Consider the following 13,510-nt stretch of genomic DNA (forward strand, 5'->3'; position numbering starts at 1 on the left):
CCGGTCTGGCGTTGGGACCAGAAGATAGGCATGGGGGGGGGGGGGTTAACAGCTACGTCACACGAGAGAACTGAGCCGCGTTAGAGCCTGACACTTGATGAGCGCAATTTATTACACTAAGGAGTCCGTTTCCTCCGAGAAACCTTGGGGTCACTTCCCAGCGGCGGCTCCGTGGACCTCGCACAGTTATCTTCCCTCCGGGTCCCAGTACCTCCATCAGCACTGGGGCAGATTCCTACAGGAAGATGCCGTGCCGGGGGTGAGGCGGGGCTGGCGGGGAGGGGCGCGGGCTGTAGCCTCTCTGCGATTGGTGGAGATCCCGTAAGCCCCGCCCCCGGCGCCGTCACTGGCGGGCTGCGGGTATTATGCAAAGGAACCGCGCCCCGCCCCGCGCGCGGATTGGCGGCCTTTGTCTGCCGCTCAACTCCAGGAAAGCTGGGCGCGCGGCCGCGGGGCAGGTGAGACCCCGAGCGGTGCTCGGGAAGAGGCGGGCCGGGGCTTCCCGGGGACTCAGGTTCGCGGTCGGGAGGATGGGGAGGGAAGGGACCGCGCCGCCGGGCTGCGTAGCCGCCGGGACCACCCTGCTTTCGGTATCTCCACGTAAGAGCCCCACGTGCGCTGGAGGGGACGGATCGAGGTTCCGGGGACCCTGTGTGAACGCGCGATCGGGGACCCTGAGCCTGAGGTCTGCGCAACGGGACACAGAGGCCCCCACCCTCCGACCTCAGTCTCCACCTCCGCACAGTGGGGGCGTGGGTTTTTCCTTCTTGCCCGGGCTGATCGCAGGGTGGGTAGGGGTCCCCGGGGGTCAGGGGGTGGTCCTTGGCGGGGCCGCGGGACGGCCTTGGGCGGAAGGCGTGGCCCCGTTGCTTGGTGACTTGGGGAGGTGGGGCTTTTCTGTGCTGAGATTTGTGTGAGGTCGGTTCACCCGGCAACAGCCCCCGAGAGCCAGCAGGCAGCTTGGAGCCGGACGCCTTAAGGCAAGTTTCTTTTCCTCTTTTTGGCAGGAGAGGCTGATAGAGCGGAGGCCAGCGTGGGGTGGACAGTTTCCAAAGACCTGGGACCAGTTGCCAAACAGGGCCAGTCTCCCCTTGGTACACGAGAGGCACAGAGAGGAGGCGCGACTTACCGCCAGGGCGCCCAGCAGGGAGGAGACCCGCAGCCTGCCTCCAAGACCTCCCGCAATGACAGGTCAGAGCGAGAAGGTAGAAAGGAAACTTCTGTAAACAAACCCGAGCTATTCTAGAGCGGAGCCGAGCAGCGAGCAGCTGAGAGCCGCTGCGGGGAAGGAGATGTGTTTACTCTCCGGGACGGCGAAGACTAAGGCTGAATCTGAACATGAAGGACTAAGGCTAGGTAGAGACTTCCCACAGATTTCCCCAGATTCCTCCTCTGGCCTCGGTGGAGTTCATGGGGTTTTGTTGAGCAAACAATAGTCTCCCCAGCTTGGACGGGTGCTAAGTCTGGATGACCCACTGAGCGCGGGCGTGGAGTGGAACCTGCTGCTCTATCTTGGCAGTCTGGCCTTGCGCGGACCTTCCCGCCCAGGGCACAGCCGGCTCGCGTTGGCGACATGTGACCGGGCTGTCTTGCGTGGGGATTTCATCAGCTCCAGGGACCGGGCTCTCTGGGGCCTTGAGGGTGATGCGTCCCCCCTAAGGGGAGGGGGCTTGGAAGCCGCCGCAGGGTGTGCAGTGAGCTCTGGGCCGCATCTGAGCCACCACAGGATGGCTGAATGCCAGGGGTCGTCAAGTTGCCTCAGCCCAGTGCCTATCCGGAGATGGAGTGGGAAGCCTCAGTTTCCCTTGGGCTATGCTCCTTCTAGCAGTACCACCTTCAGGCACAAGTAGCGGACATCTAGAAAGCTTTGGCTCAGCCTTCATCTAAGTTTAGAGATGGAAAGTGAGGCCAGAGAGAGGAAGAAATCAGGGCACCTGGATGACTTCCATAAGACCAGCTAGTCTACTGAGCAGGACTCACAGCAGGGAGTGCAGACTGGGAGAGAAGGAGTTGCTATCTATTTTTTTTGTTGTTGTTGTTTTGTTTTGTTTTGGTCACCCCAATGCCTGGTACAAAGCCCTATAGATTCTGTCTCTTAGTGTCCTGGCATTGCCATTAGGTGGATGTTATTGTCCTCATTTTACAGATAAGAAGCCTGAGGTTCTGAAAGTTTAGGTCACTTGCCTGAAGGCAAACAGCTCTTTGCTGGGATTGACTGGTTGTCATTTTGGCATGTGTGAGGCTAAGAGCTGACAGTGCCCATGTCTTTGTAGCACTGCTCTCAGGAATAGTAACTTGAAATTAAGCATAGTAGGGAATTTTAAATAATGAGAATCAGTAAACGCTACAAAGCAGGGTCTCCCCCCCCCCCGTGTGTGTGTGTGTGTGTGTGTGTGTGTGTGTGTGTGTTTAAGAGAGCTACAAGTTGAGGGTGTAGCTCAGTGACAGATCAGCACTTGCCTAGCATGCATCAGGCCCTATGTTCCGTCTCTAGCAAGGGCTGGGGGAGGGGGTGCTGCGTGCATGGGGCATCGGGAGGTAGATGGTCAGTGTTGCTTCCACAGGCAGCTGGGAGGTGGAGGTTCTTGAAGCTATAGGGACTGCAGGGCACTAGGTCACAGACCCAAGTCCTGTGAAAGACCCTCTGAAGGGTAAGGGAGAAGACACCTCCATGCATTGAGGCCCTGAGTCCAGGATAACAGCCATGCACTGACAACCTGGCCGGGACCAGACTGGTGTGAGCCTAAATTCTAGGCCAAAAGGTCTGCCTGGTCAGCTGCATGTGACCAACAGCTTTTCCTTACTGTGTCTAAGCTGAGGAGGGGAGAATCCTGGGCCAAATGGTGCTTACACCATGTGCCCTGGGGCATTGGATGGTGACATGAGCATCCAGGGAGGGTTGTAGTGGCCAGGGAAGCCTTGAGAGGCACCACAGCCCTCACTGTATGTGGCCATCCTGTATTTGGAGCCCAGACACCTCTTGCTGCAGTGTCTCACAGCACACACCCAGTACATGCCTCCAGGGACGTGTCCTGCCAAGGCTGTGGAGGAAGGTACCAGGCGATTCCAGAACAAAGCAGCAAAGTTCTGGTCCAACAGCCTTCTGCTCCAGATCCTCTCATTTTAGCCTCCTGTTCCTTCCTCCATCTAGCCTATAGTCGCTTCTTATCTTTGGGCTCCACTGACAAGTTTGAGCCAAATGCCAAACTCCAGCTGGGCTGCTAAGTAAGACCTTTCTCTCAGGACTGCCCCCACCAACCCCTAGATTCTTGACCATGCCCCCCCCCTCCGCACAGCCTGTGCCTGGGGAGGGGCTGGGATCAAGGTGGGTAGGATTCCCAGGTCTCACTCTCCTTAGTGTCCACAGAGCCACATTCAAAGGCCAACGAGTCGGGGGAAGCAGTGCAGGGTCCAGGAGGTCCACCCAGCCCCTTAAGTTCTGGAATCATCTGGAAAGTAACACTATATTTGTGGATGCCCCTAAGGTGCCGTGTGACTTTAGTTAAGCAAGTCATAGAACCTCTCTGAGCCACGCTTGTCAAATGCCTGACCATTTCTGAGGACCCAGTTATACAATGCATGTTATGCTCCAAAATCCTAAGAGGAGGGAAGGCCTGGAGCCTGTGGCTGCCTTTCTTTTATGTGAATATCACATGTTACACAGTGGCTACAGGTGCAGGAAACAGCACGTGGTATCAGAACTTAAAAAGAGATGTAGGATGACATCTAGAGAGATGGCTCAGAAGATAAGAACACTTCCTGTGCAAGCTCCCGTGGGGAAGCCTGAGACACTGCCCATATTCAATCCCCAGAACCCACATAAACTGCTGAGCCTGGCCATGCACATCTGTCTGTAACCTAGGTCCCACAAGGCAGCAAGACCCTAATATCTGGAGCTAGCAAATAAATGGCAAGTTCCAGGAGCAGTGAGAGAGACTGGTCTAACTAAAAAGGGTGTAAGGGGTTGGGGACTTAGCTCAGTGGTGAGCGCTTGCCTTGCAAGTGCAAGGCTCTGGATTCCTGTGGATTCATTCCTTAACCGGGGTAGTGGGGGAGGGGGAGCCAGAGGATGTAAGAGTGATGGAGCAGATCACCCAGCAGTGGTCACCACCCGGGAGTGCACCCTGCTGCAGGCCAGTGCACTCGCCATTACATGGGCATATACAGGGCATACACTATGCCATCCACACACACACATGCAAAAAGAAAACTAGGGTGGGAGTTACCGGATGTCACAGTGTCACAGCTGCAAAAAGCCACAGAGCTCACCAATCAGTGCCTGGTGGGCCATGCCCAGGTCTCTCCACAGAATACGGTTCCACAAAGACATGAGGCAGGTGGGAGTGTGCGCACATGTGTTCATCTTATGCTTATTCTCAAATCAGCTTCTGTTTGCAGAAAATATGCACAAGGAAAGGGACATATCTGCCTACTATGGAAGTTATTGAAGCGTGAGTCTCCTCTTTTTTATTTTTAATATTTGAGAGAGAGAGAGAGAGAGAATATGAGCGTGTTAGGGCTTCCTGCCTCTGCATACAACTACATGAACTCCAGCTGCATGTGCAGTTGGCTTTATGTGGGTACTGGGGACTTGAACCTAGGCAATCAGGCTTTGCAAGCAAGCACCTTTAACTGCTGAGCCATCGCCTCAGCCCCTCCTTTTCTTTTTTTTCTGTCCTTATCCTCCATATTTTGGTAGGCTCAAATTTGATATATGCTAGTTTATAATGGCTTGATTACTTCACACGTTTCAATTTTTCTTTTGCAATACCCGGGATGCACTGAACCTAGGTCCTTGCACTCTACCACTGAGCTACCCCCTCAGCCCGTGTATTGCACTTTTAAGCACTATTCTATGTTTTTTTCGGTAGCATGACTCTGAATAGCTGAATAATGTTCCTTTGAATAGAAATACCATAATTAGCTGGGCTTGGTGGTGTACCCCTTTAATCCCAGCACTCGAAGGCAGAGGTAGGATTGCTGTGAGTTTGAGGACAACCAGAGACTACATGGTGAATTCCAGGTCAGCCTGCGCTATACCCTCCCCCCAAAAATTCATAAGTGATTTCAGTGATCATGAAATCAACTTATTATTGGACACTGGGGGCGTTTCCAACCTTTTCACAGTGTATGTTTCAAATGGATTAAGATGATACTTCCTGGTTCAAGCCCAGCCTCCTCTCCTGTCAGAAGAGCACAGGAATTTCTGCCTCCTCCTTGGACTGGAATGAGGAGTAGTTAATGAGAATTAGCCTGTAGGTGGGCTTTTGCATGACATGAACTAAGTGCTCAGTAAAATCTCACTGTCAGCAATAAAAACATTCTTGGCATGTGTACTTTTCTGTTTGACTTGGTGAAAAGAGCATTAGCAATCTGTGTGTGTGTGTGTGTGTGTGTGTGTGTGTGTGTGTCCGTCTCTCCATATGGCTGCACACATCCTCCTTATAACCTAAATTGGCTAAGAAAGCCTATTTCCTGCCTTCCCTAGCCACTCAGGATGGGGATAGTTTCCAACTGGGTCAGTGTCCCCGGAACTGATTCCGGGCCCAGTGGGCAATTGCACATCCCCATATGAGGGCTGGTTCCCCTTCTGTGCATGTGAGACCCAAAGCTGGAACATGTTGGGGAAGCTCCCAAGTCAGGGCACTTAACCCTAGGTCCTGCAGAGCACAAGTTACATGGCGTGTCACTGAGGACAGAGGCTTACATGTTCTGTGGCAGCCACACTGGGCCATCCACCTTGGGCATATACTTCACTCGTTGTCCAAAGTGTTCTAGAAAGTTGACATTGCCCCATCTAAGAGATCTGTGTTTCAGGGAGTCCTTATGGTATGGAATCTTGTTCAGGGCCAATTTGCTTCCATGGGGCCCTGGAATTTTCTGCCTGCCTATAAGGCTTATGTGCCCTGTGGCCACCCTTCAGTGTGACAGGGCTATCTAGTGAACAGACAAAATTAGAGTCCAAGAAGTTCATTTAATCACTTCAGAGATCATCTGAAGCCCTGGAAGCTCAGAGAGGAAAAGACTGATGTCCCAGATGACCAGGATGGCTAGGATTTCCACACCCCACTCTTGTAGATTCACTCTGGTATCTTCCTCTGCCCAGACTTGTGGTGAATTTTAACCTGGTAGGAGGAAGGAGACCCAGGAGTCCGGAGAGCACAGGAGGGAATCATTTACCTGGGCTTTCTTGAGGCCAGCCCCATTCTCCCAGGATGGACCTGCTGGGCCTCTGAGCCTCAGGACATGGTGCATATGTAAGGTCCATCAAGTCAATATGAGGCCATCGGGTATAGGGTGTGCCTGGGTCTCCATCGAAGGCTTAAAGAGAGAACGTGCCCCTTTAGGTCCAGTTTCCATGCACTACTTAGAAGGTCTCAGAAAGAGGGAGGGAGGGGGGAGAGAGTGTGGGGCAGTGATAAGAGTAGACGAGCCATGGTCACTCAGCCCAGTGCATCTGGACCAAAAGGCAAATGGCCGATGGTTTGTTGGGCCATGGATCAGAGGGTGTTGCTGTGTTTACTGATCTGAGTGGTCAGGAACTACTGCCTTTCTGCAAGGGCCTGTTTCCTCACCTGTGCAGGGGGGGAGAGCACTCCACTTCTATAACCACTCCTAAGCCCCTCTGCTGAGAGCTTGTAGGGGAGCCCAGTGAGGGAGCCAGGGCCTCCTGCAGTGAAGGAGCTCCGGCTCTGACCATAGGCTTCTCCTGTCATTAACCATCTCAGGCTGGGTGTTGTGAGCACCAGGCTTGGTCAGAAGGAGTGCGCTCCTTGAACATTTGAATTCTACCATGCTTACCAGCTTTGTGGCCTTAGGCAAGTTGTATGGGCTCTCTGGGCCTCATTTTGCCCAGCTGTAAAATGGGTGCATCATGGGCAGGAGAGATGGTTCAGTGGATAAAGCACTTAGCACGCAGACATAAGGACCTGAGTTCAGATCCCCAACATCAACATAAATGTCAGGTGGGCATGGCAGCCTCCCATAATCCCAGCACACAGGAGGTAGAGACAAGGAATTCCCAAGGCAAGTTGGCTACCTAAACTAGCTAAATTGGTGAGCTCTGAGCTAAAGTGGAGACCCTGCCTTAGTAAAATAAAGAGGGCACCTATCAAGGGAGATACTGGGTGGTAACCTGTGGCTTCCACATGCACACGCGCGCACGCACATACACGCACACACACACACACACACACACACACACACACACACACACACACACGGCTTAGTGGTATTGGAGGGCTTACTGTCAGCTATACCTGGGCCACTGGCTAGACATAATGGCTGATTCAGAGTATGTTCAGGGCATTTCTATTCTGTGTTAGCCTGTGGTAGGTGAGTACCTCATGATCTCCTAATGAGTCAAGAGACCAACGCCAGCCGAATCATCACATAGTGTAAGGACAAATAGCAAGTCCCTGAGGAGGAAGGCGGCTCAGAGTCAACAGGGAGAAGAGGTGGGTTGCTGGGGAGGAGGAGCTGGGAGCCCATTTTGAAGCAGTGAGGTTGTGGGACAGGAGCAGTCAAGCATCTGCCCCAGAGTAATGGGCAGCATCCCATATGCAGGGCTGGGTTTAGAAAGCTGATTTTTTTTTTTTTTTTTTTTTTTTTTGGCTTTTTGAGATCAGGTCTCACTCTAGCCCAGGCTGACCTGGAATTCACTCTGTAGTCTCAGGGTGGCCTCAAACTCACAGCAATCCTCCGACCTCTGCCTCCCAAGTGCCGGGATTAAAGGTGTGCGCCAGCATGCCCAGTTTAGAAAGCTGATTCTTGCAAGACCCCGTTAGTACAGTGTGGGGATCCCCAAGGTTCTCTGGTGAGAGGCTGATGCTGGAGGCCATGTGGGACAGATTCTGATGAGACAAGAAGCACAGCAATTGGGACTTGATGTCTTAGCTATGGGATGGAAGGTAGTGGTCGCGTGGACCATCGTTCTGGATTGCAAACCTGAGGGAAGGATGGGCCAGCCGGGGAGGGGGAGCTGGGGTTCGGCGCTGTTCCAAACTCAGTTTAGACCCATGGCTTTGGTTGAGTAGACTTCAGACTGTGGTGGGATGGTGTTCCAGGAGAGAGCACTGTCTGAACAAAGGCGGGGAGGGGCAGGAACGTACTGGGGTGGCTGGGCACTGCCCTGAGAAGGGCCAAGGGGCGTGCCAGCAGTGGCAGCCACCTGGTGTTGATGGGCTAATGACCAGGGAGGGCGGGTGAGTGAGTGACAGGGTTGTCAGGGGAGCCCGCCTCCCCAACAATGGGCCACATGGCTACCAGAACAGTAGGGAGGGGCTTGGTGGGGTTTGGCTCTGCTCCATGGTGCTTGGGGGCTTCAGGGAAAGCCCCTCCACTCCGATGTGGATGAAAGACAGGGAAGTGATTGAGAAGTTGGGAAATTACTGGGAGGAACATGTCTGGGGTTAGCTCTAGCTCTTCCAGATAATGTCAGGCTGATCCTCCGAGACTTCATGTATTCATTCATTCATTCATTCATCAGCCACAGGTCCTTGGAGGAGACCAGAGCCTTTCACCGAAGTCAAAGTGGTGGTACTGAAATAGCTCAATACGTGACAGTGGGCATTCCCTTGCAGGACAGAACAACCCTCGCTCTGCCCAGCCCTGCTTCACAGATGAGAAGCTGAAGCTCAAGGAGGCTATAGCAGTTGCCTTCTTGTTACCCGGGTAAAACACCCAACCAGAAGCAGCTTATGGAAAGAAGGTCTATTTCCCTTTTATTGTTTGGAAGGGAAGTTTCATCGTGGTGGGAAAGCATGGCAGGAAGCAGACAGCCAGGCTGCACATCTCCACAGCAGTAAGGAGGAAATAGCAAAGAGGGAGACTGAACTGAGCGCAGCAAGCGGGCCTGGCCTCTTGAGCCCCAAGGCCCGCTCCCAAGTGATGCACTTCCTCCAGTGAGGCTGCACCTCCCACAGGCTCCACAATCTTCCCAACTAGTACCATCAATGGGAGATTCAAGCACATGAGGCCGTAGGGGGACATTTGACATTGCATTAATCCACCATAGAGGCAAGAGCACTCAGTCACAGAGCCAGCAGGAGGTAGGACTGGCATTGAACCCCAGGCCCTGTGGGCTTTTAAGATTTATTCTCCCCAGCACTCGTGGGTAGCCTTCAGCAAGGCTGCTCCCCAGAGGCCTCTAAGGGGTTTCAGATGTCAGAGGGCTGATCTCATTTCTTTTTGGTTTCCTGACTTAGAATTTCTGGGTCAGCAGGGCTAGAGTGGGGAAACTGTATACTATATGGGTACCGAGCCCTCTCTCCACCCTTGCTTGTGCCTCTGCTGGACCCCACTGAGCTGTGAGCATAGGCCATGCTTCTCTTAAAGGGCCTAGCAGCTCCAGTCTCTGGTCTCTGCACTTGTTCTTCCAAAACATGTCATCCCAGCCCTGCTTGTGGCTTGCTTTTGCTTCACTGTCCTTCTAAGCCCTTGCATGACTGCCCTTCCCACATGATTCCAGCATGCCTCCCCAGCCCAGTATTCCAGGACACCATGTCTTCCTCCATTGTCCTCCACCTGGGACTTGAAATCACTGGTTCTGAGAATCTGATGCCATTGATTTGTAAGCTCTCAGCCTCAGAACCAGTCTCTGTCGGGTGGAGAGCCAGGCATGGCCTGTGACCTTCCTTGTTCCTGATACCTGCAGTCAGTCCCTGCCACATGAGTGAGTGGGCTGCTGAGGGGCTCTGGGGAGCTTGACCATCAGGATGAGCCTGTTCCTTTACTTCTGGCGAGCCCTGTGGGAGGACCTATGATGGGGGGAACTCACCAGGGAAATTCATCTGATCAGCCAGTTCCCTACCTCTACATTACCTGGAAAATTCCACTGTAGCTGCAGGCACACTTGTGGGCCAGGATAGTGAGTGAGAAGACAAGAGTTCTTGCTGCCTCCCTGAGAGGAGGGGTCACGTATCAGCAGACAGGACACGGAGATACAGCCGGAAGGGCATGAGGGAACACTCAGTCTGAGTTACCCTCCCTTCCTCCAAGATCGGGGGCGCCTGCAGGAGAATCTAGAGGGTAAGAGCTATAGAGAGGCTCCCAGAGGTAGGGAGGACCCCAGTAGGCTGTAGCCTCCTCCTCCAGCAGGCTGAGTGACCTTGGTCAAGCCCTTGGGCTTCTCTGGACTTGAGTTTCCTTGTCAACACCTAGAGGGTGGTGGCAGAGAGGGTCCCAAGCCCAGGGCCTGAGAAGTTCCAGGGAGTCTTTTCCTGCCAGGGCCACCCTGCAGTCACCCTATAAGGGGTTAAGCTCTGGGCTCACACCAAACCCCCTCCTTCTCACAAACACTTGTAGGAAATCAGGCTGGGCGCTTCCTGCGAGGCGAGGCGGCCTCAGCTGCAGGGGCGGGGAGAAGTGGGGAGCGATGCTTGTCTGTAAGCCACAGATCGGGCTGGCAGAGCAGCCTGGAGGCGGGCCAGGCCTCCGTGGAGGCAGGGGGCTCCCCAGGTTGGGAACAAAGACCTCACGGGCAGCTTCCCTGAGTCCTCGCTGGTGGGATGCTGGTGGATTCCAAGAAAGGTAAGGAGCTGATGTGAGGAGGGCCAGTCGGAGCCGCCTTTTCTCCGGACAGGCCAGTCACAGACTCTCTTGGGGACAGCACGGGCGGGCAGCCCAGCCCGGCCAGGAAGTGCAGCTGGCAGCTGTTACCCCTCCCCTCTAGCTTGGCCAGGGCGGACTTTGGGATGCTGTTTTCTGGTGTCAGCTCTGATTCTGTTGTTTTGTGAACTTGGGCGAGCCCTGGTCCCTCTCTGTGTCTGGAACATCTTCATCTAATGGAGAGTTGGTGTCTAGAGTGCTAAGGGGCCTTGGGGACATGCAGGGGTTGGAGGGCAGGCCAGGAGGTTAGAAGGACCTCTCAGGAGTAGCCGCATCTGACATTAAGGACAGACACAGGACCCTGTACATTCTGAGGGTCAGCAGGCCAGCTTGGTCTTTAGGACAAAGATTAGAGACAGCAATCGCTGGTTCCCCTTTCCTCCCTGGCTGCTTGAGCAAGCTGGGGATGGGCTGGGGACACCCAAGGGGGTGGTTTTGGTTCTTGTGCGGCCGGAGGCAACCATTTGGGCCTGTGCTTTGCAGCTGATTAAGCTGCCACAGAGCCCATCTACATGAAATGAAGGGAGTCTTCCTGTCCTGCCCCCCTCCACCAAAGTCTGACAGCCTTGGTTCAGTACAACATCTGCCTTCATCCTTAGGCCATACTTCCTGGTTGTGAGATCTTACGAGAGCCCTCTGGGTCTCTACCTCAGTTTCCTCACCTGAGAAAGGTCAGGGTAGGGTTAGAGTGGGGAGTCACCTAGACAGTCCTGGCTGGATGGGAGGGGGCCTCCAAGGGCCTGAGGCAGCTGAGGACTACCTGGCCACACTGGTGAATGGTCACCCTGGAGTCAGGCAATGGAGCCATAGAAGGGAGCTTCCTAAGTTTTAGAATGGTCCCCGGGCAGGAAGCCCCCAGACCACAGGAAGTGTTAGCTCCTGTGAGAGTGGCAGGAGATGGAAAACAAGGGCGCAGAAAGAGGGCAAGGTCTGATGTTTTGTTGGGTGGGGTGATAGTTTTTTCTGGGCAGGTGGAGACCCTGTGCCCAGTGGCACAGTTCTTTAGGCAGCCTTGGTCCTAATTGGGCCAGCTCTCCTGGGATAATCATGTTGCTGGAGCCTTTAAGACCAGTCCCCACTGATAGGAGCCTGTCTGCTGGTAGTGTGTGGCGTTCAGTGATCCTGGCCCTTAGTTCCTCTTGAAGTTCAGTTTGCACTTTCAGACTGCTGTGCCTTTGTCTATGCTGTTCCCTTTGCCCAGGATGCCCTTCTGCTGCCCCCTTCCCCAGTCCACTTGGTCTGTCAAGGCTGCCCAAAGCTTCCTGCTTCCATGGTCTTTCTGTGTAGAGTCCTACGTTCCAGGTGTGGTCTGACGGTCTGTATTCCTCTGCCGTAGTATATAGTCACACACCCTAGGGCTCTTAAAGTTAACTTGTACCCACAGGGCTCAGCATGTGTCTCTAGTCTTTTGAAATATGACCTCAGAGAGGAGGAAGGTTAAAGGTTCTGAGGCTGGCACCCTCTGGAGCTGAGTTGTTGGGAGGCTCCAAGTTCATCTGGCCTGTCTGGGGCTGTTGTGATACCCCCGGTGGTATCAAGGCCTGTTCTCCTCTTTGCAGAAAGTACGTAGTGCTGTGAGTGGCAGTGGTGCCAGGGCAGGCCCCTGCTCACTTGGCATCCCGCTTACTTCTCTGTCACTTCATCCCATACTGAGGTTGACATGTGTTTTGCACCCATGTGTGTTTGTTGACTGGACAGTCGCAGGCTCTGGATCTGTGGGCTGTGGCTTGCACAGAGGCAAGAGGCCTTGCTCAGAAAAGACTCACAAGTGCAGGGGCCTGAGAGGCCAGGGCAGAACCATAGCCAGCGGCCGAAACTGCCTGTGACCTGCAGCCCCCCATGGTCACAGTGAGATTTCTGTGACAACTGAGTCATTCCAGGAGACAGGCTGTTCCTCTTTGTGCACACAGAGGCCTCTGTGATTGGGCAGGCTACTGTGTGGTAGAGCTAGAAAAATACCCTTTTAAAAGTCAGAAAACCACACTCCTGTGCAGCCCTTCGTCAGCAGAGGCTTGAGAAAGAGAAAGGCAGTTGTTTAACCCTCACATGCCTCCCACCTGCTTTGGCGATGGGAGCCAAGAGCCCATGGATGCTGAGTTCATTTGCAGGGTTCCCTCCTGAGGCCCCGGGTTGAATGCAGATTCCCAGACCCTGTTCCAGGACCACTGAGCCAGACTCCTTTGTGTGATCAGAACTATTTTCACACAAACTCAAGGTCAAGGTCTTAACAGGGATTTGCAGCAGGGGTGTGAGCCCCATAGGGGTCTCAAGGAGTGAAGACTTGGAATTCCTCCTTATCTTTTGTATGCATGTCTTTAAAAACTTGTGTTTGGGGCTGGAGAGATGGCTTAGCGGTTAAGTACTTGCCTGTGAAGCCTAAGGACCCTGGTTCGAGGCTCGACTCCCCAGGACCCACGTTAGCCAGATGCACAAGGTGGCGCACGTGTCTGGAGTTTGTTTGCAGTGGCCGGAGGCCCTGGCGCGCCCATTCTCTCTCTCTCTCTCTATCTGCCTCTTTCTCTCTATGCCTGTTGCTCTCAAGTAAATAAATAAAAATAAACAAAAAAATTTAAAAAACTTGTGTTTGGAAATATTCTGATACATATAGTATGGTGTGTATTTCTGTGTGTGTGTGTGTGTGTGTGTGTGTGTGAGAGAGAGAGAGAGAGAGAGAGAGAGAGAGAGAGAGAAAGAGGTGGTGTGCATGTGCCATGATGTGCATGTGGAAGTCAGAGGACAACCTAAGGTTGTCTATCCTTCCCTTCCACCTTTTCTGAGACAGGGTCTCTTTTGTTATTTATTTATTATTATTTAAAAATATGTTTATTTACTTATTTGACAGAGAGAGGGAGAAACTGGGTGTGCCAGGGCTTCTAGCTACTGCAGATGAACTCCAGATGCA

At 53.5% G+C, this 13,510-nt stretch overlaps 1 protein-coding gene across 5 annotated transcripts in view; it reads left to right on the top strand.

The window, feature by feature from the left end:
* The first annotated feature begins 401 nt into the window (after positions 1-401).
* The window catches only part of Akna (AT-hook transcription factor), a 54,571-nt gene continuing 41,462 nt past the window's right edge, over positions 402-13,510 (top strand). The window contains exons 1-2 of one of the 5 annotated variants that reach the window (XM_045154513.1): positions 402-458; positions 1,008-1,191. Coding sequence is in view for 1 of the 5 variants with exons in the window: in XM_045154536.1 (XP_045010471.1) it covers positions 10,509-10,530 (22 nt within the window). In the remaining 4 variants the exon portion in view is untranslated. Of the gene's footprint in view, positions 459-1,007; positions 1,192-10,010; positions 10,030-10,372; positions 10,531-13,510 lie in introns of those variants that run through there. The other 4 variants (XM_045154522.1, XM_045154536.1, XM_045154505.1 and 1 more) reach the window with 4 other exon arrangements.

Source organism: Jaculus jaculus, chromosome 1 (assembly GCF_020740685.1).
Source record: "Jaculus jaculus isolate mJacJac1 chromosome 1, mJacJac1.mat.Y.cur, whole genome shotgun sequence".
Lineage (NCBI taxonomy): Eukaryota > Metazoa > Chordata > Mammalia > Rodentia > Dipodidae > Jaculus > Jaculus jaculus.